Source organism: Capsicum annuum, chromosome 11 (assembly GCF_002878395.1).
Source record: "Capsicum annuum cultivar UCD-10X-F1 chromosome 11, UCD10Xv1.1, whole genome shotgun sequence".
Lineage (NCBI taxonomy): Eukaryota > Viridiplantae > Streptophyta > Magnoliopsida > Solanales > Solanaceae > Capsicum > Capsicum annuum.
Window position 1 is genome coordinate 49,847,088 of NC_061121.1, and position 27,787 is coordinate 49,874,874.

The 27,787-nt window shown below is 33.1% G+C and overlaps 1 protein-coding gene across 3 annotated transcripts; it reads right to left on the reverse strand.

Moving 5' to 3' along the window:
• Positions 1-2,270: 2,270 nt before the first annotated feature.
• LOC107848413 (WAT1-related protein At5g40240) lies at positions 2,271-23,356 on the reverse strand. Of its 3 annotated transcripts, XR_007047295.1 has the most exons (8): positions 22,944-23,150; positions 22,138-22,200; positions 21,955-22,068; positions 21,066-21,291; positions 16,484-16,642; positions 9,879-9,978; positions 9,180-9,376; positions 8,594-8,841 (listed from the first exon to the last, which is right to left on the reverse strand). XR_007047295.1 is itself a non-coding variant. In XM_016693177.2 (7 exons), exons 1-7 carry the CDS (start codon positions 23,117-23,119, stop codon positions 2,563-2,565), a joined length of 1,041 nt encoding a protein of 346 aa, XP_016548663.1. In that variant the 5' UTR covers positions 23,120-23,336; the 3' UTR covers positions 2,271-2,562. The 3 variants fall into 3 exon arrangements, 2 of the variants coding, with proteins under 2 accessions (XP_016548663.1, XP_047255607.1); XM_016693177.2 differs by lacking the exons at positions 8,594-8,841; positions 9,180-9,376; positions 9,879-9,978 and adding exons at positions 2,271-2,716; positions 3,390-3,538 and having other exon boundaries at positions 22,944-23,336; XM_047399651.1 differs by lacking the exons at positions 8,594-8,841; positions 9,180-9,376 and adding an exon at positions 3,396-3,538 and having other exon boundaries at positions 22,944-23,356.
• Between the last annotated feature and the right edge of the window lie 4,431 nt (positions 23,357-27,787).

Here is a 27,787-nt window from a genome sequence, read left to right on the forward strand (position 1 = left end):
AAAAATTTGGAAGAAGAAATAGAAAGAAAAATATTCTTTGATAAATGTTAAAATAAACTTTGAGATCTGTTGAATTAGGAGGAATACATACTATCGCTAAAACATCAGATAAAAGAATGACCTATTGCCGCTAAACACTCCAATCAGCTAAGAGATAAAACAAAAAATTAATTATGAGAGAGAAAGTTTTACTTGCCTTTGATATATACATTAACCATACTATGTAATTATTAAAAATTATTAACTATGAATTGTAATTTTCTAAAACATTAACCATACCATGTAATTATTAAGTTATTTTATCTACAATGTGTAATTTTTTTTATTTATTTATGATAATAGGATCTAGCCCAAAAACTTTCAAACAACAAGTCATATTTCATGGACAAGAGTTGACACTACCATATTGTATTTTGATTTATGAGATGTTCTATAACTATTGCCTTAGAGGCAAGACTTAATCTAAGGACTTTCAAATAAAAAGTTATGCCCCATGGACAAGAGTTGACACTACCACATTGTGTTTGCTTTATGAAATGTTCTATAACTCTTGCCTTAAAGGCAAAACTTAGCCGAAGGACTTTTAAACAAATTATGTCCCATAGGCAATAATTGATACAACCAAATTGTGTTTTGATTTATGAAATGTCCTATAACACTTACCTTAGAGGCAAGACTTAGCCCAAGGATTTTCAAACAATAAACTACGCTCCATGACCAAGAGTTGACACTACCATATTGTGTCTTGTTGAGATACTCCATAGCTGTTTCCTTAGAGGCAAGACTTAGCCCAAGGACTTTCAAACAATAAGTTATGCCTATGGGTTAGTGTTGACACTACCATATTATATCTTGATTTATGAGATGCTCTATAACTCTTACCTCAAAGGCAAGACTTAGTCTGCCAAAGAAACAAGTTATGCCCCACCGGCAAGGGTTGACACTACTATATTGTGTCGTGATTTATGAAATGTTCTACAGCTCTTGCCTTAGAGGCAAGAATAAACACAGACTTTCAAACAATATTTTACGCCCCATTGGTAAGAGTTGACACTATCACATTGTATCTTAATTTATGAGATGCTCAATAACTCTTGCCTTAGAGACAAAACTTGGCCCAAGAAGTTTTAGACAACAAGTTACGCCCCATGTGCAAGAGTTGACACTACCATTTTGTGTCTTGACTTATGAGATGCTTTATAACTCTTGCCTTAGAGGAAAAACTTTGTTCAAGAACTTTCAAACAAGAAGTTATGTCTCATGGGCAAGAGTCGACAAAACCACATTGTGTCTAGATTTATGAGATGTTCTATAACTTTTATCTTAGAGGCAAGACTTAAACCAAGAACTTTCACGCACTTAAGTTTACTTCGATGTCAAAGAAAGAAGATACTCTTTGAGAATTATCCAACTTTCTGTTCATTAGCAAAGAATAATATGAGTCGAGCAAAAAGAAAAAAGAGAAGGAAAGAAAGAGGAAAAAAATAAAGATCAAGAAAAAAAGAAAAAAAAAAGAAAAAGAGAAGAAAAAAAAAGGTCAAGAAAAAAGATATAGGTTCAAAAAAATAAAAATAAAATAAATATAAAGTTTGAGAAAAATAACAAAAATAGAAAGAGAACAGAAAAAAATAATGGTTGATACAAAAGAATTAGAAAAAGAAAGAAATGAAACATAAATAATGTTTGAGAAAAATAAGAGAAGGAAAAACTAAAAAATAAAAAAATAAAGGTCGAGAAAAATGAATTAAAATAAGAAAAATAAATTAAAATTAAAAGAAGAAGAAAAAAAGAGAAAAGAAAAATTAAAATAAAGAAATAATAATAATAATAATAATAATAAATAGAAGTTGAGAGATAAATGAGCATGAAAAGTATAAAAATATTTGAGGTTAGAGAGACAACAAGGTACTTGTCCTATACATCAAAAGGAAAAAAATACTAATTTCCAAAGACTTTTTTTATGAGGTATAAAAAAATAAAGTCACCCACTATAAGGATCATTTCATGTAATTTCCTGCTCGTCAACTAAATGTGTTACAAGACGAAACCAATTAGTTTCACAATTAAGAAAAATTAGAAAAGAAAGAGAACATATAGAATATAATAATTACTAAAGTTGTATAAGTAATCAGAGATCTCAATTTTAAGTTTTGAATCAAAATATTTCTAGTAGAAAATGCTACTCTCAAATAAATTTTATTCAAAGTAAATTTAAATTAATCGAACTTCAATCGGGTGAGAAATAAAAAAAAATTGTGTTAGAAATGGTGGAATAGAAACTTGTATTAGAAATAATACTTAAAAGCTATCCGATAAATCGTTACTACACAAATATCCACCTAGCCGTAAGCCTGAATTACAGATTGTTTGGGTTAAAAGGTCTTTTGGATAAAGTTGAGACGTCACATATTTAAAGTTGTTTCAAGGCGAATAACATAAAATTTAAATAACAATACCCAAATAGCATTTCAGATGCAAATTAATCTTGTAGTGTGCAGAGGCACAACATGATGGAATCTGAGCAACCAAAACAAATCTTCCAATAAGCAAAAGTATGAGCCTTCATAGATTAACCTCATGATCATTTGTTTTGTCTTGTAATAATGACATCTTGTTGTTGTTTGATCCAAAACTCTTATTTTTCTTTTCCCATTCTTTAGCTTTTCCCCATATCACTGAGTAAAATCCAGGTACAATTATGGCTGATCCGACCAAACTGCACCCAAACAATTAGAGATCGTTGATAATGTATTAGAAAAAATAACTGCATGCATTAACTTTGTTTATCACTAGTACCTTATTTAGTACTATAATTTTTTCAAACTTAAGTATAACTTGACATTAAGGTATTAGTAATGCAAAGGGTTCTAAGGTTAAAGATACAAGTAATTCTAGGGGTTCTAATGATTAAATGATACAGTTACCTTCAAAAACTTTTCGACATCCTTTCATCATATATGTGGAGGATATTTTTATAAATAATTTTTTTTAAGAAAATTATGCAGTGCATGTCATTTTTGATACACCAAATCAAGCACTACATGAATAAAATATCAACATAACTAATGTAAGTATAACTAATACAAACATCAATAATGTAAGCATTATTAGTACACTATTTTTATATACTCCACCAGATGATTCATGTACAAAAAGGTCAATGATTTTTCTGGCTCATTTATGGGCCATTTAGATATGGTTCATACTTTAAAAGTACAAGTATAAAATTTCGGAGCGAGAAAATACTAAACTGTCATTTAATATTTATAAATTTTAACATTTTCTCGTAAGTTTTTTTATTTGCGCCCAAAAAATTTTAAATTCGTGCCTAACTTTTTCACTAGAAAGAGTCTTACAAAAAGAGAGTAAAAAGAACATGTGTAATTTACCTTCCAACATGGATAGTTTCACCCATGAATAAGCTAGCAGCCATTGCAAACACAATACCAAGTGGATGAAACATGACTACAAAGAGAGGTCCTCTTCTCTTCACAACCCATGAGTTTATACTCAGTTGGAATACACTTCCAAACACGGCCTGCACTAACACAAAAAGACAACCCTCTTATTTTTGAAAATAATAATAAAAATAATAATGCAGGTTTCTTTAAAAAAAAGCCTGGTCAGTGGTGGGAACAGATGTCACTAGTGCAGTTTTGCAATTCTTCAGCACTTGTAAAATGTATAATTCTATTAACTACACTTCAGTCACTCTTATACCTAAGGTGGATAATCTTACAACAATTGGTGAGTATAGACCTATCTCTTGTTGTTCCGCTATCTATAAGATCATTTTCAGGGCAATTACATCAAAGCTACAACAGGTGATGAATTTCTTGGTGGATACTAATCAAGCAGCCTCTGTACCTGATCGAGCATTGAATGAAAATATCATACTCAATCATGAGTTAGTGAGAGGGTATGGTAGAAAGGGTATCTCAAAGATATGTATGATTAAGATAGACATGAATAAGACTTGTGACTCCTTGGAGTGGAATTTCTTAGAATAGGTTCTTATAGAGCTAAAATTCCCTGACTTGGTAATCAAATAGATTATGCAATGTGTTACAACTGTTACTCTGTGATGGTTAATGGGAAATCCACTAGACCTTTCCATGCTAAGAGGGGAATTAGGCAAAGAGATCCTCTGTCTCGTTATCTGTTTGTACTAGCTATGGACTACCTCATCAGGAAACTTAAGAGCTTACACAATCATCCTAGATGCAGACCACAAAAAATTGTACACTTTAACTTTGCTGATGACTTCCTGTTGTTTTGCAGGAGTGATTTGAAATCTGTGAAGTGCTTACATTCCTGTTTGGAGATGTTTTCACATGCCTTAGGCGTAATAGCAAATACTGGAAAGAGTGTTGTATATTTTGGAGGAGTTAAACAAAATTCATGGGATCATATTTTGTAGGAACTTCAATTTGCAAAGGGTGAATTGCCTTTTAGGTACCTTGGGGTGCCTTTAAGCACTAAGAAATTATCTGCGGTGCAATGCAAATCACTTGTTGACAAGATGTTGAGTATAATAACTAGTTGGACAACACGGTTTCTTTCTTATGTTGGGAGGATCAGCTGATCAAGAGTGTTCTATTTGCAATACAAATTTTCTTGTCATAAGTTTTCTGTCTATCTAAGAAGATTGTACAGGTTATAGAGGGTATATGCAGAAGATTCATGTGGACAGGATCTGCTGAAGCTTCAAAGAAAGCCTTGATTGCTTGGGAAAAGTTATGTTGTCCCAAATATAGTGGAGGTTTGAATTTTTTTGGATGTCTACACCTGAAACAAAGCGGCTATAGGTAAGTGTTTGTGGAACCTATGTTAAAAAAAAGACAAGCTATGAGTGGAGTGGTTCAATATATACCGTGGGACTGAAGGAGTATGGGGAATACATGCTAGCTATGTTCATGACTATTCAAAAATGTCTACGGGTGCGTGTCGGATCCTCCAAAAATAGTGTATTTTTGAAGGATCTGACACGGGTGCGGCAACATTTTTGGAGAGAGTCCGAGCAACTTAGGTTTAGATAGATGTTAGATTTTTGTGTGTTCAGTAAACCATGGGGCTTCTTTGTCCATGGTTGCTGATTTCCCTTGCTATGTAGTGATCAATTGCTAAATAAAATGTTTTACTTACCAATACTAATACTAATAATAATAATAATAAAATTAAAAAAAAATTATATACACATTTTTAGATCGAAGAAGTTTTTATATTATCAGGTCATCCAACAAAATAAAAAGGTAAGTTTTGGTAATTTTGAGAATAAGATAGATTACATGCTACACAAATAGCACGACTGACTATGTAATTATTACCTTATTTATATATATTTTTTTTAAAAGGGCAATTCAATGCACTAAAGCTCATGTTATGTGAAAAAAAAAACTTCAAAGAATGAAAGAGCAAGAATTGAAAATTCTCTTCGTATTATTGTGTGTCATACCATACAGATTACCATCGTATTTATACACAGAAAAACTAAAAAAGAAAAACCTAAAAGAATATTGTGAGCTGTCATTCTAGAATATTCTGCCTAAACCGCCTCTAACTTATTCTGAAGATAAAAAAAAATCAACTAAATGTATACATGAATGGAAAAAATAAAAATAACCCTAAGACACGTAATTATTTCTCTAGCAACACCCTCTCTCAAGTTGATGACCGGTGATCAACTATCTTTAGGGCCCAATATGACTGATGACTGATGACTTTTAGGGCGCATCTACTATCTTTATTTCTCTTCTTTTAGAAGCAGTAGAAACAGTGCAATTATTTTCTCCAGCAACACCCTCTCTCAAGTTGATGACCGGTGATCGGACTTGCAACTTGTGCAATAAAGATCGATGAAGAGGCCCTGCCAATGCCTTAGTGAACAGGTCATCTAGCCGAGAAGAAGAAGGAACAAAAGATAAGGAAATAAGACCGTCGAGGAGTTTTCACGAATGAAATGGCAATCAAGCGCAATATGTTTGGTTCGTTCATGAAAAGGGGATTTTGAGCAATATGAATGGCTGCCTGACTATCACAACTAATGGGCACTGGGAAGGAGGGATTAACAGTCAAGTCTTAAAGCAAACGAACAATCCAGGTAATTTCAGCGACAAGGCGACGCATAGACTGATACTCAGCTTCGGCAGAAGAGAGTGCAACAATCGGCTGTTTCTTCAATTTCTAGGAAATTGGACAACCCCCAAGACTAAAAAAAACCGCTAACAGATCGACGAGAATCTAAACATGTAGCCCAATCGGAGTCGCAAAATGCTTGTATTTTAAAACAAGGATCTGGAGACAAATAAAGCCCCAATCCTGGATCTTTGCTCAGGTAACACAAAGCATGATAATCCGCCTTAAGATGTCCAGTACAAGGATTCTGCATATATTGGCTGAGAGTTTGTACAGTATAAGCTCGATCAAGCCTAGTATTGGTAAAAAAAAATTCAGCTTTCCCAGAAGTCGCCGATAAAATGTTGGATCTGATAGAGGCTCACCAGAGGTGGAAGAAATTTTAAAACTTGGATCCAAAGGAGTAGAAGCAGTGTGACAACCCTCACAGTTTCAGTTAGAAGTTCTAAGGAAAATTTCCTCTGGGTAATGATCATCCCTCCATTTTCTCGTACTAATTCCATTCCTAAGAAATAATGGGCTTCTCCCAAATCTTTTATCTTAAATTCAGAATGTAGAAATCCTTTGATCTCACAAATTTCTTTTGTATTATTTCCAGTGATCAATATATCGTTGACATAAATGGCCAAAATAGTCACAAGATCCCCTGTCAATTTGAAAAAAAAAAAGAGTAATCGTTGAGAGAAAAATGAAAGTCTCTAGTGCCCAGGGCAGAAAATAAACGAGCATACCACTGATGAGATGCCTGCTTTAGCCTATAAAGCGATTTGCGTAGTCGGCATACATTATTGGAATAAGGTAGTGTCAATCCTGGGGGAAATCTCATGTATATTTCCTCATCAAGATCGCCATGAAGAAACGCATTGTTTACGTCAAGTTGGCAAACTTTTCAATCCCTTTTTACCGCAATTGATAAAAGACATCTGATAGTAGTGATTTTTACTACGGGAGAGAAAGTTTTGGTGTAATCAATCTCTTCCCTTTGTGTATCTCCCTGAATCACTAAACGAGCCTTCAATCATTCTAAAGAACCATCTGGCTTTAATTTCACTTTATACACCCATTTGCAATGCAATGCTTTCTTTCCATATGGTAATTCGACTATGTCCCAAGTACTATTAGAATCTAAAGCCTCAAGTTCATTAGCCATGGAAGTGCTCCAACCGGGATGCATTATCTCATGAGCGTAGGAGGAAGGTTCATTGATTTGACAGATAGAATTAACTAAAACCTGATTAGAACAATTAAAGCAGAAAAAGAGGAATAATGTAATGAAAAAAAAGGTGGATTAGGAGAAATGACAGAATAAGAATTTGCACAAATGTAATTTGATAAATACCTAGGTCTTTGAGGAACCCTTTGTGATTGTCGTAGCAAAGCACCTTGTTCTGAAGGTAACACTAGAGTGGCATCTATAGAGCCAATAGGAGAAGGACTAGATAAAGTAGGTGAGGAAGATGAGAGATCATGAGAGTCATTGGCATTGAGAATAGTACATGGATGAGGAAACACCAAAGTATCTTCTATATCTACGGGAAAACATTGAGGAAATAATGTGTACATAGGTTTAGAAGAGGCAAAAGGAAAAATATTTTTGACAAACCGGACATTTCTTGAAATAATGAACTGATTGTTATGTAGCTGGAGAATTTTGTAGCCTTTTTTTCCAAAAGGGTACCCCAAAAATATTCCAAGGAAAGCTCTGGGACTAAGCTTGTCCCTGTTTTTAGAAAGACTAGATACAAAACATAAAAACCCAAAAGGTTTAAGAAAATTATAATTGGGAACAGTTCCAAATAAAATCTGATATGGGGATTTCTGTTTCAATATAGAGGATGGAAATCTATTGATCAAATATGTAGCGGTGAGAAGACAATCACCCCAAAATCTTTTAGGAGCTTGAGACTGAAATAATAAAGCTCTACATGTTTCCAAGAGGTGTCTATACTTTTTCTAAACTACACCATTCTGTTGTGGTGTTTCCATACAAGAAGTTTGATGTAAAATAACCTTTGAGTGAAAAAACTCTTTAGGATCATTCCCTGTTCCCAATTCAAATGCATTATCAGATCGGATGCTCTTAATCTTGGTAGAAAATTGTTTTTCAATTAGAGATATGAAATTTTGTAAATTAGGGAATGCATTAGGCTTAGTAGATAAAAGAAAAGTTCAAGTATGTCTTGAGAAATCATCTACTATAGTTAAAAAATATTTTTCTCCTTTATATGTAGGAATCTTATAGGGCCCCCAAATGTCTATGTAGATTAGTTCAAAACAATACTTTGTTCCAATGGTACTTTTAGGAAAAGATGGTTTGGTTTGTTTCGCCATAGGACATATAGAACAAGGAAACTCCATTTTTTCACAACAATTTAACTTCAACTGATGTATGTGCTTCATAGCATCAAAATTCAAGTGTCCTAATCTATTGTGCCACAAAATAATACTGGAAGAAGCTGAATAAACAAGAATATTTTTATTGATATTTCTGCTGGAAAGAGCAGTACAACCATTGCTTAAAACAATATCATCCTTTTGACAGGTTGATTTAGGAGACAAACTAGACTTAAACTCTAGACTAGAATTCAAAGAAATTAGAGATAAAGATTTCTGAGGAATAAGCTGCATATGGGATGTGTAATCCTTCATCACATAGAGGCTTGATAAAATATCACCAAGAACCAAATTCCTCTTCAAAAAAAGGGCCTGCATTGTACAGGTAGATTTAGAAAAGATAACGTCATAATCAAATTGATTACACAATTGAAAAACTGAGAGTAGACTATGTTTAAATGTGGGTACAAAAAGCATATTATGAATTTCAAGTTCAGGAGTGAGGTGTAGACTTCCCACACAGTCCACCTTCACCTTGAAGAAATTGGGTAAAATGACTAAAATTGGATATGAAAGAGTTAAGACATTGTGCAGTAAAGATTTATCAAATATCATGTGTTGAGATGCCCTAGAATCTATGATCCAAATGTGGTTAGTAATTTTAGAAAATAAAGATCGAAAAGTAAAGACATGAAAACCATAATGCATACCCGCCAGATTTGCACTGGCCTCAGAAGTTGTTGTTGTAGAACCTGTTTGTACTGTTCTGAACATCTGAATTAATTTTTCACATTGCTCATTAGTGAATCCTTGATTGGTGACTATTTCATTGATAGTTCCTCCTTTGTTGAAGTCCTATTCAATGGTTGCATTAGCTTGATAACTCCCAAAATTTTCTTTTCTCTACCTGTTGAATTTAAAGTGTGCAGGATAACCAACAAGTTTATAACAGTCTTCTTTGAGATGTCCAGATTTCTTGCAATATTTGTAAAATAGATCATTCTTTTTATTCTCAGAACTTGAACTTCCTACTTGTCTCGTTGCCCTGTATTCTCCAGAATTCTTAGTAGTAGATAAATTTTGTCCAGAAATCATAAAGGCGGACGAGTCAGTAGTAAGAGAATTATTAGAATGAACTTCCCTTTGAGATTCTTCATGCAAAATTATAGAGTAAGCTTGAGCAGTGCTAGGAAGAGGCTTTATCATGAGAATGTTTCCTCTCACACCAGTAAAAGCATCATTAAGACCCATTAAAAATTGTATTAGTTGGTGGTCTTCACTCATTTTAATATTGTGAGTCTTTGCTCCACAATCACAAGTACATTTGCAATTCATAAAGGTTTTTAGGAGTTTTAGCTGATCCCAAATTCTTTTCAATTTGGTAAAATAGCTTACTATATCATTAGTACCTTGATTGACATTATTGAGCTCCCTTTGCAGCTGAAAAACCCTTGCTCCATCGGCTTGACCATATCGATCCTCTAGCTCAATCCAAAGCTCCCTATCTGTCTGAGAGTAAATTACGCTGTCAGAAATTTCCCTGCAAAGAGAGTTCAACAACCAAACAATGACCATGTCATTGCATCTCTTCCACTGCTCAAACAGTGGTGAATCCTCAGCAGGGCATTTACAATCTCCAGTGATGAATTCAAGCTTGTTTTTAGCCGAGAGCGAGATAAGCACTCCTCTCCTCCAATTTCCATAGCAACTATCATCAAAAGTTATGTTCAACAACAAAATACCTGGATTATCGAAAGGAGACAAGAAATAAAGATGACAATTGTCCACTTGTAGAGATGTTGTCGATATAATTTTTTCAATGGGTGTTGATAAAGAAGAATCATCAATAGCATTAGACATGATTTGAGAGAAATTCAGAAAAAAGATGTATGCTTCTGTAGAAGCTTTGATACCATGAAAAGAAAACTTCAAAGAATAAAAGAGCAAGAATAGAAAATTCTCTTCGTATTATTGTGTGTCATACCACATAGATTACCATCATATTTATACATAAAGAAAAACTAAAAAAGGAAAACCGAAAAGAATATTGTGAGCTGTCATTCTAGAATATTCTGCCTAAACCGCCTCTAACTTATTCTGAAGATAAAAAAAAATAAACTAAATATATACATGAATGGAAAAAATAAAAATAACCCTAAGACACGTACAGATGACAAGGCCTAATATGACTGATGACTTTTAGCCCACATCTACTATCTTTATTTCTCTTCTTTTAGAAGCAGTAGAAATAGTGCAATTATTTTCTCTGGCAACATTATGTGTGGGGTTCGAGAAATAATGAACCACAAGGGTCTATTATCTATTATACGTAACATCACCTTATATTTATACAAGGAGCTATTTTCACAATTTAAACCTCTAACCTTATGATTACATGACAACAATTTTACCAGTTACTCTAATGCTCTTCTTTAGAAGAAATAACACATTTATTTGTAAGGTGATTAAATAAATATTTTCTATATGATCATATATATATATATATATATATATATATATATATATATATATATATATATATAAACATAAACACTGTGTTATCCATATGAGTATGGATTTTGCGGATGAATTGAATGTACTAAATTACTCCCTCCATTCAACAATACTCGTCTACCATTGACTTGACGTACACCTTACAAAATAATAAATGAAAAAGGGATAAACATATCCTCAAACAATGATAAATGGTACGCATATACCCTCCACCATAATTTGGCATGCCCCTATCGTTAATGAAATGTTACGTATATGCCCCCCCCCCCCACTAACGGTAGGGGCATATGTGTACCTAAAGTATGACGTAGGATATACACGTACTATTTATCATAGTTTGGGGGTATATTTGTCTCTTTTTCATTATAATTTTTTAAAAATAATTAAGCTAAAACACTATCCGACCCAGTCCTAATTAAAACCCAAGAGACGTCAATTTAACAGACGCGTTGTTTTTAATTATATAAAGATATATACATAAAAGTAACACCTACTACTATCAATTTTCAAAAAAAAATCATTAACGCATAACTCAAAAACAACACCAAACAAATTGAGCCCCTTACATTTCAATTTCCAGCAAAATTACAACGGAACAAACTACCCACCACCAGGCAACACCACATAGCCAATGCCTTCGTTGAATCGAAAACACCTCATCGGCGAACCATCGTCGCACCCTTAGCTCCGGCCACGTACCAATGGCCTAATCTCCACTTTGTCCAACCAGTAAACACCAACTAGAAACAACGGCCAATCACTGCAATTTGATTGGGGTTCACGTCTAAGGAAAAAAATAGAGGGAGTATTGGGTTTGGAACAAAAATAGAGGTCGGGTCAAGTTGGTTGAAATCGGGTTCGATGGGTTTATTGAGTCGAGTAGTGGGTTTGGGTTAATTATTTGCGATTAAATAATAAAATAAGAAAGGGAAAAATCTGCTTCCGAACTATGATAAATGGTATGTATGTACCCTTCTTCATACTTAGGGTACGCATATGCCCCTATTGTTAGTTTGAGGGACATATACGTACCATTTCATTAACGGTAGGGGCATATGTGTACTCAAATTATGACGGAGGGTATATACGTATCATTTATTATAATTCGAGAACGTAACATATTTATACCTTTTTTGAATAATAAATAATAGGGATAGTTTCATTATATCACTATTTGGATATAATAAATTTATTGCTTTGAGAAATGCATCAAATACAATAACAACAACAACAAGCCCAGTGTATTCCCACACAGTAGGGTCTGGGGAGGGTAAAATGTACGCAGTCCATACCGCTACCCCCGAAGAAGTAGAGAGGTTATTTCCGATATACCCCCGGCTCAAGATAAATAAAAAAAAAGTCGTACTAAAACGTGAAGCAGGATGGGTGGCTTAACAGAAGTAAAGAATCAGAAATAGTAAAATAGAACTCAGAGCAATACAGAATAGGGGAACTAAGAGCCATAACCTATACGAAATAAGAAAAACGAAATATGGAATAGGGTACCCGCCTAGTAGTAACCTACATTCACAGACCAAAGCCACCCACCACACCCAGTCTCCCCTGACTAGCGGCTCCTACCTATCGACACAGTCCTACGATTACTACCTCGGCTAAACAGGGACTCTCCTAATTACTTGCTACAACCCATGTACTCACCCTAGCCTTCTACCCTTATCCGCAACCTCCACACCTTCCTATTTAGGGACATGTCCTCGGTAAGCTGAAGCTGCTCCATGTCATGCCTAATCACTCCCCTCCATTATTTCTTCGGCCTCCCTCTACTTTTCCTGAAGCCATCCAAGGCTAGTCTCTTACACCTACGAATTGAGGCATCCGCACCCCTCCTCATCACATGCCCAAACTATCTCAACCTTTCTTTCCGCATCTTGTCTTCCATCGAAAGCACTCCCACCGTCTCCCGAACAATCTCATTCCTAACTCTATCCCCTCTTGTAAGCCCACACATCCAGCGCAACATTCTCATTTTCGCCACCTTCAATTTTAGAATATGGGAGTTCTTGACAGGCCAACACTCCGTTCCATACAACATGGCTGGACGAACTATCACTCTATAGAATTTATCTTTAAGCCTAAGGGGCACCTTCCTATCACACAACACTCCAGAGGCAAGCCTCCACTTCATCCAACCAGTTCCAATACGATTAGAGACATCCTCGCTAATCTCACAATTCCCCTGAATCATAGACCCAAGATACTTAAAACTATCCTTCTTACATACAACTTAGGAATACAACCTCACCACCACTTCATCTTCCTGACTTAAGTCACTAAAATTTCACTCCAAATACTCCATCTTAGACCTACTCAACCTGAACCCCTTAGATTCTAGGGTTTTCCTCCATACCTTAAATTTTTCATTCATACCCCTGCATCACATCAATCAGCACTACATCATCTGCAAATAAGATACACCAAGGTACTTCACCTTGAATACTCCACGTCAACACTTCCATCACCAGTATAAATAGGAACAAACTAAAAGTCAAACCCTGATGCAACCTTGTCTCGACTAAAAAGTGCGTTAATATCATCCCGCCGTTCGCACCCGAGTCTTCCCTCCATCATACATGTCCTTAATAGCTCTGGTGTACGCCATCAGAACCCTTTTCACCTCCAAGCATCTCCAAAGAATCTCCCTAGGGACTTTGTCATAAGCCTTCTCTAGGTTGATGAACACCATGTGCAAATCCCTCTTTCTTTCCCTATACTGCTCCACTAAACTCCTCACTAGGTAGATTGTCTCTGTCGTCGAGTGACCAGGCATAAAACCAAACTGATTCTCCAAAATAGACATGATCCTCCTCAATCTCCGCTCAACCACCCTCTCCCAAATCCTCATAGTATGACTCAACAACTTAATACCCCTATAGTTATTGCAACTCTGAATGTCCCCCTTGGTTTTATATAAAGGAATCATCGTACTCCAACTCCAAGCCTCAAATATTTTTGCAGTCTTGAAAATATTATTAAACAAATCAGTCAACCACCTTAAGCCTGCCCCACCCATAAACTTCCAAAAATCCACTGGAATCTCGTCGGGCCTCATCACCCTACCTTTCCTCATCCTACGAATAGCCTCCCTGACCTTCTCCACCTAAAAACGTCTATAGTAACTGAAATCATGGTTCTCCTTCGAATGCACAAATGCTCCAGCTCCCCTAATTCAATGTCTCTGTCCCCTTCCTCATTCAAAAGTCTATAAAAATACTTCTGCTATCTCTTCTTAATATGAACATACTCTACTAAAACTCTACCATCCTTCCCTTTAATGCACTTCACTTAGTCGAGGTCATGACCCTTCCGCTCTCTAGCCTTAGCAAGCCTATACAACTTCTTTTCCCCGTCTTTCTCTTCTAACCCCGCATACAAGCTCTCAAAAGTTGCTGTCTTAGCAGCCGTAACTGCTAACTTAGCCTCCTTCTTTGCCATTTTGTAAACCTCCATATTCACCAACTTCTACTCTTCATCTTTACTCTCAATTTCATTTCACCACTAGTCCCCCTTATGACTTCCTGCCCGCCCCCTCAAAATACCCAACACTTCTCTAGCAATCTCAGTGATGCAGTTAGCAGCCTTATCCCATCTAACATCCATGTTCCTCTTACACTCCCACACCCCCAACTCTACCACTTTCTCTCTTATCTCCAGCGCACTAACTAGCACTAAGCCACCCCACTTAATTCTAGGCCGACGCTTCTTTTTTTGATCTTTTTGATAATCAAGTCCATCACCAGAAGCCGGTGCTGGGTTGAAAGATGCTCACTCGGAATGACTTTATAGTCCTTACATAAAATCCTATCCCCATTCCTAAGCAGCATGAAGTCAATCTGAGTCTTGGCTATCGCGCTTCTGAAAGTAATCAGATGATCTTTCTTCTTTGGAAAGCTCGAATTCACCACCACCAACCCAAAAGCCCTCACAAAATCCAACAGAGAAGCTCTCTCACCATTTCTATCACCAAAACCAAAACCTTCATACACATCATCATAACCTCCCGAAAGAGCCCCAATGTGCCTATTAAAGTCTCTCGCAATGATAATCTTCTCTGAGTTAGGCACGCTTCTCACCAGCTCGTCCAATCTTCCAAACCCACTTGCGGTGCATAAACAATACACACATGCAGCGAGAACCCCCCAATGATCAACTTAATTGTCATTAGCCTATCACTGATCCTCTTAACCTCCACCACCTTCTCTCTAATCTCCTCATCCACTAAAATTCCTACTCCATTCCGACACCTCTCACTCCCAGAGTACCACAACTTGTACCTATCCACATCCCTAGCCTTAGACCATACCCACTTAGTCTCCTGAACACACGTAATATTAATCCTCCTCTGCTTAAGAATCTTCACCAGCTCTACGAACTTACCCTGAAGAGTCCCTATATTCCAAGACCCTACCCTTAACATATCTTTTCTCGCCTTCCGCCTAACTCTACCACCCCTCGCCGCACTAGCCCTACCACCCAACTTAGACCACACATCCCCCTTGCCCTTCCCTCTTCACCCTCACCCAAAAAAACCCTCAACCTCAACTCCCTCGAACATGACCCTATTCCACCATCAATCCTCACAGCCACCACTTAAAAAATTAAAAAACCCCAAGCCGACAAACAAATAGAGCAACCGTAGAAAAACAGGGAAAAATAAAAAAATAGTAAGAAAATAGAAGGCACGCACAAAATATTCTATTCGGCCTAATATCCAGAACAATACAACACTATCCACCAATATGCAAAAACAGCCCGTCAAAATAAAAATCACAAGCAACAGAGTAATACAAAGAATTGAAAAGGTAAGAAATAACTAAATATCAAAGTTTAGATGTCACCGGGGTACTCTTGCGTGCTGCTGGTTTCAATAATTTTGGAGTCGAATCTGGTTGCCGGAATAGAGTCACCGGCAAGCAGTTGCCAGTGCGTGGCCGGAGTTTACCGAAGCTTTTTTTAGCTATTACCGCAAGTCTGGAATCTGTTGGCCTGCTGTATGTCGTCATCCCAACCTGTTTGACTGATGCTGCCCCCTTACACTGTTGTCGGAGTTGAGCCGGCGGGAACCCTTAATCCCTCCGGCGATAGCAGTGGGGAGAGTGCAAAAAGGGATGGGAGAGGGAGAGAAGGGGTAGAGAGAGCTTAGGGGAGACAGAGAACGAGGGGAGAAAGTACCCTACCTGTTGTCGGCGCATCTACGCCGTCGTCGGAGACAGCCGGCCAATCAACGCGAGTTGTACGGTTCAGGCTCAGTGAACGTTAGGTCACAAAGTGAACGTTAGAGAGAGAACGTTAGAGCTTCCTGGTTATCGATGCACCCCCGAGAAATGCATCAAATAATATATATAATATTTAATACCAATGGTAAAATGGCACAATTGAATAAATTATTCATTAATGTTTCAAACTAAACAAGTATTATTGTTGGACATATATTTTTAGTATCATGAACAGTTATTATTGGACGGAGGATCGAGTAGTTTACCGAGTACATGAGAGCCAGTATTTCGGGCTGGGTGTTAATGATCCAAGAACTCAAGTCTCTTTGAGTAATTAAACATGTAGCAAGACTTAGAAGTGTAACACCACAGCTATAATATAGCATTACAATCAGCTCTGCTGGGTATTTCTTAAGCACAAATGCCTGCAAAACATAAAATTAAATTAAAAAAAAAATTATCATTTCACTTTTTGTTTTGACTGAGATGTGTTTGGTACGATGGATGTTTTTGTACGTGAAGAAAATATTTTTTGATGTTTGGCTATAAGATATGAAAACAGTTTTCGTCATAAATGATTGGAGGAGGAAATGGATACTTCTCTCCACTTATGAATGAAAGTTATTTTCCGTAGAACTGTCATTTTCATATCATTTGCTCCAACAAACAATTAGTCATTGATATCAATTTTTCTTACTAAAAGAATTTCGGTAGAATCCCACTTTTTTTTTTGTAGTTTTCCACATGATATTCGGTATTCACATAGGAGCTTCAACTAATTCGATCACGTACTGAAGATTTTTATTTATATTTAGGATTCGAACTCGAGACTTTTACTTAAAGATGAAGCAGATGTTGATAGTAGAATCCCACTTGCTGCTATAATAATAGTTATATCTTCAAAAAAGACTTTAAAAGCCAATTTAAAAGGAGGAAAATTGACTAGCCTTATTAAGAGCCAATAGTTCTCTTCCTGTTCCCTGTGTATTCATTCCATTCATCAAAATCCTCCCGCACGTTGGGTTTCAGACATTTTTTAATTTAAAGTTTAGTTGTTTGGTCCGGAGCATGACATTCAAGGATCGAGAATATATTCGGCTCTGACTCTAATACAATGTCAAATTAGATCTAATTGGACCTAAATCACATTCTAAAAAAATAGTTCAAAGAGAGAAGAATTGTCCAAGCCTTATAAGAAGTCATGATTCTCTTCCCGATCCGATGTGATATTCCAATACATTCACGATACTACTAAAATATCATTATTTTCTCATTGAAATGTCCCACTAAAAAATATTTAGCGGTTATTCTCACAAATATTTGCATTGAGTCGGTGAAAGAAAATTAGTAGCTTTTTCACACAAAGAAAATTAGAAAGCTTTTGAGTATTTCAATGAAAATCTATTCACACATTACATATTTTTTCATTGAGCTGGTTTGGTGAGAAATGTGTGAGAAAAACATATTTATAACACATATTTTTCTAGGAGCGTCTCAATCATATCGCAGATCTAAGACGAGACTCTAATAAGGGGCTTCATCTTAAATCCCTATGTTATTATTATTATCTAACTCAACTAAATTACTAACTTGTTCATCTAATGAACACTCTTCCGAATTTTTCAATTCGATATTTTTATTGTTCACTAGAAATTTATCAATAAGAGCCCTTTTTGTGATTGTATTAAGTATCAACTTCTCTCACTCTTTTTTAAATTTTTGAATAATCAGATTCATATTTTCTATTTGACCTAACTAAATTCTAAAAGAATTTATAGACACTTTACACATATGAATTGTTAATATACAAAAATATGAAAAACTAATAAAAGATAGAGAGATAGAACTTGTTTCAAGAGATCAATTACTTGATTGTAAAATAATAGAACTTATTTTAAGAGATGAATTGCTTGATTGTAAAATAACTTTGACTATTTTAAAATTGATGATTTTTAAAAATCTAAAAAAGAAATTTAAAAAACACAATATATATATATATATATATATATATATATATATATATAGTATATTTTTACTCTTTTTCTTCCTCAAAATAGAATTTGATCAATTGATTTTAAGTCTATAAGGAATGAGGATTGAAGAATATAATATTAAAAAAAAAAAGACAAAATAATATGATAATGTCTCTTTTTTGTCAATGATAAATAATAAGTGTTAGAGGAAAAACTAAAAAGGTAAATATAAAGTAAAGAATAAGTGTAATAGCTATATTTTTTTTTACGGGGAAAAGGGTCAAAAATACTCCTCTACTTTCATAAATTGGTTATATTTGTCCTTAGTTAAACTTTAGGGTTAAATATACCCCTGCCGTTAATAAAATATGCAAATATACCCCTCTAATTAACGGAAGTTCACATGGGCTAACATTTAGCTGACATGGACTCCACGTGGCATGTCATGTCAGCACCACATTTTTTTCACTCACACAAGACCCCATTTTCCTTCTCTTCTACACAGAATATACACACACAACACACCCATATACTCACATATACACATCCATATGCACCATACACACACTCTTCATTGTTTTTTATTTTCTTATTTTTCACAGAATATACCAAAGGAATACAAACACCCATAGGATTTTTGGAAGAGTCTCCACTCTTTTTCTTTTCTTGCTCCCAATGCACACACAGAGAAGACACTCACAGTTCAAACATATCCGATTGAGAGAAGGAGATATTGAGCGAAAAGAGAGGGAGCTTGAGAGAGAGTGAAGCAGTGAGTGAGGGAGAGGGAGCTTGAGAGAGAGTGAAGCAGTGAGTGAGGGAGCGGGACACCCGAGCTCGTTCTGGCGACCAGATCTCACCGGTGATTCGACAACGACCAAGACAAACTATTTTTTTGTCAATTTCGGCGACTAGATTGCATAAGCAGGGATTGGTTCTTTCGTAGTTGGATTTTTGTTTCATGTCGATGTTCGAGCGTGATCTGTTATTCGCTATTGTTGTTCTGGGTCTGTGTGTGTAGTCTAAATCAGTGAGTGTGTGTATGGTGTATGTGGATGTGTGTGTGTATATGGGTGTGTTGTGTATGTATATTCTGTGTAGAAGAGAAGGAAAATGGGGTCTTTTGTGAGTGGAAAAAATGTGGCGCTGACATGGCATGCCACGTGAAGTCCATGTCAGCTAAATATTAAGTCCGTGTGGACTTCCATTAAATAGAGGGGTATATTTGCATACTTTAGTAACGGCAAGGGTATATTTAACCCTAAAATTTAACTAGGACAAATATAACCAATTATGAAAGTAGAGGAGCATTTTTGACTCTTTTTCCTTTTTTATATTGATCTCCAAAAAGTTACACTTTTCACTTTTTCCTCAACTAATTCTTCTATTTCTCATGCCCCAAACAATCACAATATGATAGTAATAATGAATGATCAGTTGTTCCCTTTTTTTTTTTTTATGATAAGATAATTATTTAACCTCCCTTCGTCCCCCAAACAAATTTCGTGTGAATTACATCACCCCCTTAAAGACTGACGTGGCTAAAAAAAACAAAGTAAGTTATAATTAAAAAAAAGTAAAAAAATTAAATAAGTGGTTCCAGTTTTAACTTTTCAGCCAATAATATTTTTCTTACTCACACCCCACCACCTCTCTCTTTTTTTTTCCATTTTTCTTCACCACCATCATCAACCAACTCCAAAAAATATACATCAAAAATATTTTTTCATGTGAATTTCTATAATAAGTTCAGTTTTTCATTAAAAAAATAACTTAAAAAAAATTCAATTCATTCCATCACAATCAATTTTTCTCAATAACTAAACTAATTTCAAATTTATTGAATTCTTGTTTTGATGAACAAATTGAAAATATTCATATGAAAAACACTAAAAAATTCGTATTGAGATTGAATCGAATAAGAAAATCGCAAAAAGAAAATTGAATCCAATAAAATTTTTCTCAAATGTGACAATCGAACTTGATAAAAAAATTCAACATATTTTTTACTTCTAGTTCCTTTTACCCTCAAAGTAAAATTCTTTGAATTACAATTATAGTTTTTCAAAAATCAAATTTTAAAGATTTTGATAAAAATAATTAAAAAGAAAAGTTACGAAGAATGAGGGGGTGGGGGGAGGGGAGGGAGTATTTGTAGATTGTTACAAAGAAAGAGTTTTGAATGGGGTGGGAGTGGGGGGAGGGGGCTAAACAAGAGAGAAAGGGGTGGGGTGGGGGGGTGGCAGTTGGTGAGGGTGGGGGTAGAAGAAAGATTGGGGAGGGGGTTGGGGGGAATAATTTTTATTTTTTTTAGGTGAATTCGACGTGGCGCTGATTTGGGGTGAGTGTATTACACCTCCATTGGGATAGTGGAATTACGTTTTCGGGGTGATATATAATTCACGCGAAAGTTGTTTAGGGAGGGGGGTAAATAATTACCGATAAAGTTAAAGTGTTAAAGTCAGTTTTAGCGACAAGTTCAGGGGAGTATTTATACCTTTTCCCATGTATATTTTAAGAGATACGAGTCGCTTTCTTTTTAATGCTAATAAAAGATTATTTTTTATATACACATATTGTATATATAACTATTTTTACATGAAAATATGAGACCTCCAAAATCATTGGGCCTTAGGCGATCGCCTAAATGGCTAATGGACGAGATACCCTTGCATTTTTCATCAATTCACGGTGAGAAAAGTCTATATTTCTAATATAATGTCAACACATCACTAACCAAACATTAAAAATCATATATATATATATGTATGTATGTATTTATTTATTTTTTAAAAAAACTCTTGATGAAAAACGATTTCTATCGTACCAAACCCAAGCGAAAAAGAACATTTGTTAGCAATATAATCCTGATTACCTGTGAAATGATAAGTAGGGAAGTTATTAGAGCACCAATCATTGCAACCAAACCTCCAATGACCCAGTTAGAAGGTTGGTTGAGAAATTGAGGAAGACTTGTTAATGTTGAATTCAAAACATCAGGACCTTTATATAGAGTTGCAACAAGTGCACCTATTATTGATACCAAAGTCCCAATAGTTTTAGCCACTGTGCTCAAACTCTTGTACTCGAAGGTTTCCATCCTAACACAAAAATTTAAATATCTATTTACATTTTTGACAAGTTTAGTAGGATAGGTTAAAGTTAAAAAGAGTAATACATAAATTTGTCATTTAATTTGATCTCAGCTGATATTTATATTGTTCCAAGTTGGGTGTGTACAAGTAGACTTCAACTTGTATTAAGTTGAATAAGTAAACACGCGCATCATATGTGGCATCTATATGACAATTTGCGTGAGATTGTCATGTAGATCAGTGGCGGAGCCACAGCCGACGAAGGGTGGTCAGATGAACACCCTTCGTCGGAAAATTTTTTCGAGTATATAGGTTAAATATAGATATTTATGGTTATATACATGTTGTTGCACACCCTTGACAAGCTAGCAAAGCAAAGTTCAGTGGTCAAGAGTGTGCATTTCTGCATCAACAACCTGGGTTCGAACCTTGGTAGGTGCAACAACGTTTTATTTACTTTGTTTTTTAAATAGTTCTTTGTCCAAGTTTGGCTCCGCCACTGATGTAGATGTCACAGAGGATGTGTGTATCTACTTAATCAACTTTACATAAATTTAAGTGTCTACATGTGTACATTCAAATAAAGTTACAGGTCATGTAAGCTGAGATCAAATTAAAGAGCATCGTCATGTATTTTTCCAAATTAAAAAGGTGAAATTTAATTTAAACCTGAGAAGGACGGCAAGAATGAAAGTGAAACCTGGAACAAGTTGTAATATTGCTGTGGAAAGCAGTGGAGAGGAATATCGAAGTCCAACCAATGTAAGCATTTGCATCAGGAAACTGCAGTAATAATAGGTATTTAATTTCTTTTATTGGGCTAATTAGTTGAGGCACTCATAATTTACATACCCCATTATGCCAAGAAAGAAAAATCCATGGATAAAAGTTGGCCAAAGAGGTGGAAGAGCTGATCTGCATATTCAAATTAGAGAATTTACATAAATAAAAAGAAAAATACCAAGCACAATATCTGAATTTGCTAAAAAAATTTATTTATTTACTTAGATTTGGTCATCGGACGTTTGTGCAAGTGACACATTATGTGTTTTAACCCGAAATTTAAGATTGAGTAAAGAATAAGCACATAAGATGTTCTACCGAACACGACTCTAATTGAGGTGTTTAAATAAAAATTTTATTTCTTACACATGAATCTACTAAAAAATTCTAAAGGTAATTAGTTTTTCATATATATTGAACGCCTTAGAGCTTTGAATCAGTTTATTTTAAGTGTTTTAAAGTCAGAATAACTTTTAAACATTTTTAAAGTGTTTAAATATATTTAAAAAATACTTATGTTTTAGATTAAAATATTAAAAATAAGTCAAAATTCAAAAGTCAATTCAAACAAACACTCAGTCAAAAATTCGACTCTATCGTTGATTCTTAATAGGGGGGAAATTTGGCAGGCAAACATTTCCCTGTTTTAATGGTCGATTCTGGCTTATTTTGGGATAATATATTGAACATCGTGTGAGATAGTATAATAAATCAAGTGATGATTAAGAGATTATTTGAATTGACTTATTTAATGTGCTTTTAAGTCAATAACTTTAAGCACATTTAAAAGTCATAAATTAGAATTCTTAACTTATTGTAAGCCATCCAAACAAGCTTCAAAAGAAATCTTTGAGAAAATAAGATGATATACATACCTATGGAAGAAAAAGGAAAGTGGAATAAGAATGAGAGTTGAAATGGCACTTGAGTAGAATAAAAAAGTGTAGGTAGTGAGGCCAGCTGAAGTTACTTCACATGCCACCATCAATCCAACTTGTGCTAACTGCTGAATTACCATTCCTATAAATGGAACTGCACTTTCCATCTTCATTTTCTTCACCTCTTTCTATATTACCATCAAACTATGAATTTGATAATTTTACATATATAATGGATGTGAGCCTATCAGATAAGACAAATTTAGATACTAGTATAAAGTTTTTAAAAATAGTACTAGTACTTATTTTGGCAAATATATATTGTATACTACGCACGCAAGATTTGATTCTGATTTCTCTTGAATCTATGAACATGTGGTCTGGATTCGCAGCCTCCGTGTGATTAAAAAATCATGGGTTCAAATCATGAAAATAGTCATTAATAGAAATGTAAGGTATAACTGTGTCTATAAATCTTTGTGACTCGGCCCTTTCTAGAATCTCCATGGTTTGGATTCACTCCGTTGCTTCTCTATGGGAAGTATTCCATCATTTTAGTCTAAAATTTTCTGTATTAACTACTAATTCTTTAAATCAAACATAAGTAAAGTTAATTTCAAATTTTATTTTTAGATTATTATCATTATCTCATGTGCCAAACATCCCCTAAGGATATGGCTGGTATAGAGAAAAATAATTTTTAAGAATTATAATTTAGTTTTTTCATGTTTGATTAGTCAAAATATTTTTAAAAAATAACATTTTCTTTTATTTAAGAAAAATAACTTTTTTTTTTCTTAAGAAAAATAACTTTCATAGAAAAACAAGTTTCATAAATAGCATTAGCACTGCAAAGTTCGCAGTTTCCTCCCCATTCATCAACCTCCCAATACCCTTCCCTTGGCCTTTTCACTAGGGGTGTGCAAAAATCGAATTGACCAATAAATTGAACCGATAAAATTGTTATTGAGTTATTGGGTTAACGATTTTTTATTGGTTTTATAAAAAAAAATTATTGGGTAAACGATTCGATTTTGATTTTAACTTATTGAGTTATCGGTTAAACCAATAATCCAATAAGAATACACTAAGTTATTGTTTTACTCCTATTTGTGTTATATATATAAATATTTATATTACTAATATATATATATATATATATATACACACACACACTACTTATTCACAATTCAGAGATTCACAAAGTATTAACCTATTCAGGGCAACAAAGGCACAATACAAGCTCGGGTATTGTCGTATTGGAAAGCTTGAAGCATTTAGTAGCTTCCAACAATTAGGATTCAGTTTTTTTCCAAACTAAAATTCAGTTCAAGTTTGAAGATTCTTATAAACTAAAACGCATTGCGTATGATTTTGGTGACAACTAAGATTTCATTTTTTTATTTTAGTTGTTACTATTTTTATTTTATGAGTATTTTCTTATTGGTTAAACCGAAAATCGAACCGTTAAGCACTAAAAATCGATAAATCGAAAATCGATAAGAAAATATCTTATTGGTTGGTTATTGATTTTGCATATTTAAAAATCAAAAACTGATAAACCAAACTAATAACACATAAAACCGAATCGAAACAACCGATCCACACCCCTACTTTCCACTAGCATACTAAATTACGTAAAGATATTTTTTAAATAACATTTTTATTTAAAAATAAATTTTAAAAAACTAGCTTATTTTAAATGATATACAAGTTTGATCGTTCTTTTGATATTACATACTTCCTTCCTCCATTTCATATTAATTGATATTTATGAACTTAACACACCCATTAAGAAAATATTAATTAGAGGAATTATTTTACCAAATTAATCTTATTAATTATGCTTTGAAAATATAAATTTGAGTAAATATACTTTATTTAGTAATTTAATGTTAAGGTTAGTATTAGAAGAATATAATAAAATTCTCTTATTGAAACAAATATTTTTAGAAAGAGGATCAAATAAAACTAAACGAGGGGAATAATATTATTTGATTCAATCATAAATTTCCTGTTGCTGTCTATTGATGAGACAACTAAAAAATTCTTGATCCTATCATTTAGAAAATATTTTCCTTATACCATACACGCGGGATCAATAGGTTTTTCTCGAAAGAATACAGTTCTCGGCTCGGTTACTGATTCGAACGCATTGAAAAGCACATCACAATTTTTTTCTGCACTTTTTTAGTGTATTTTTGGGTTGTTTTTTCCTACGTCAGTTTTACTTGATTTGTCTACATGATTAAATTTTTAGCTTCCTACCTAACTCTATTGTTTTATTTATTTACTTCAATGTGCGTGCTGTGATTTTTGTAACATCATATTCAAATAGAGAGGACCACATGGTGTTTGTCTTCCTAAATTTTAATTTATTTTTTAATATTACATATTTATATTTTTATTTGATATTTATTTTAATTTTTATTTTATTTTTAATAAGTTTTAATTGAAAAACAAAATTATATTTTAAAAAAATATATTTTATTTTTATTTTATTTGTTATGTTTATTTTTAAATAATACAAAAATTTTAAAAATATATATTTCTTTTTAAATTTTAATAAATAAATTAACAATTTTAGTATTTTCATAATTATATTATTTAGGCTATGTATAAACTTTTATTGTATTTTCTTAAATATAAAAAAGTTAATTAGTTATTATTATTATTTATTTATTATTTTGATTTTTGTGATTATTATTATTATTATTATTATTATTATTATTATTATTATTGTTATTTATATTTTAATGTAAAAAAAAATTGAAAATCCTTTCCTATCTGTTGTAACTGTTCCCCCAAAGTCTTTTTATTTAAGAATTTCTCTCTACCCAAACAATCAGAGAGAAAAATACATCATATTATCACACACTGTATCAGAAAGAAAAACATACACTGAAAAGAAATCAAAATTACAGAGCAAAAACAAAGAAAAAGAGAGTAACTAAAAAGAAAAATAACATTCAGAGTTTTGTAGTTAGAAGTTGGAGTTCCGTTCGAGTTTCTGATGATAATATGTTGCTTCTGTATTCAATTAAAGTTGACATACAGATTCTTATTTAATACTATACAATTTACATTATAAGTTTATTTATGAAAAATATGAATGAAATATTCAAGATGTTCTTGACGTATGGATATATATAATAATAATATTATACATGATATTTTGTTATAAAATAGATATGTGAGTAATAAATTTAAGTCCAAAAACTATAATAACAAAAATATGTATTTTCAGAATATATAAGTCTAAATAAAACAAAAGAAAACCCACAAAGATTAGCCTACTTAATTACATTAATATCTAGTATTGAATCAAAATTAATAATCCATTTAAAATCTAGGAGAATGAAACACATACTACCTAATTATGATAAAATAAGATTTAGATATCCGCCAAGATATTATAAATATAATTTAAAATGAATAAAGTACAACAATACAAAGAATTAAAATAAATTATTTCTGAAAAACGTAAAGAATTAAAAATAAGAATAAAAAGACTACATTATAATATATTTGCCGGAGTTAGTAAAAACTCAATAGATACACAAAAAGATGAAATATCAAAATTAGAATCACAAATAGATAGTTTAGAATATATATATCAACATGAACTATTCACAATAAAATGAACAAAGAAGAATTTATAATAGATGAAAAAATATATGAAAACCACGAAGGATCAAAAATAAAAATAGTATTTTCTAATCTAGGAAGAAGATATAAGAAAATAAGTGAACATTTATATCTAATGTTAGAAAAAGAAGAATTAAAATTAGAAGATAAATTAACAGCAATGGTAAGAATAGAAAAAGAAAATGAAGAGATAGATAGGAAAAAGGAAATAGAAAAAATAAAACAACAAACTACGGAAGAAATACGAAAAATAGAAGAAACTAAAAATAATAGGATTGCTGAATTAGAAAAAGAATTAAAATGTTAAAAGAGCTGTATGAACAAAGGCAAAAAGAAAAAGAAGAAAAAGATAGAGAACAAAAATTACTAAACGAGATAAATCAATTTAAGGAAAAATTGGAAATAAAAAAAAAAGAATTAGAAATAAATAATATAGATGTCGAAGAGACAGAGACAGACAATTATGATTCCGAAGATAGTGAAACATATACAGAAATATTAACAAATACAAAAAATTTAGAAATCAATGAAAAACAAAAAAAATTAATGAGGAAAATTTAGAAAGTACCCACACAGAAATAAATACTCTTGATAAAAAAGAAGATGAAAATATAATACCTAAAACAACAGAAATAAGAAAACCTATATATTATAAGAATAAGTTTAAAAAATATAATGAATATGACAAATGGACACCAAAACAAATAATTAATAAAAATTATAACTTTTTAGACCTAGACTGTGTAATAGATACAGAAAAAATAATACAATTATGGATAGGATATATGACAAAACAATTATTAGATAATAATATAAATATAATAGATGCACCAGAATATATAGAAAGAACACTAATAGGATCAGCAAAACTATGGTTTTCAAATTTAACCGAAAATAGCAAGAAAGTATTAAGAACTAATAAACCTATAGAAGGAACATCATCAACAATAACTAAACTAACACCTATAGAATTATTAAAAAAATATGAAACAGCTATAAAAGATGAATTTGGTAGTACGACAACAATGGAAGAAGAACAAGATGAAGAAAAAGATACAAATAGAAATTAAATGTTAAAATTAGCAATATGTAATATGTGTTATATAGATGAATATACTTGCGCATTTAAAGAATATTATTACAAAGGAGCATATAGTATAGAAGAAAGAAAAGAAATAAGAAAATTATATTTT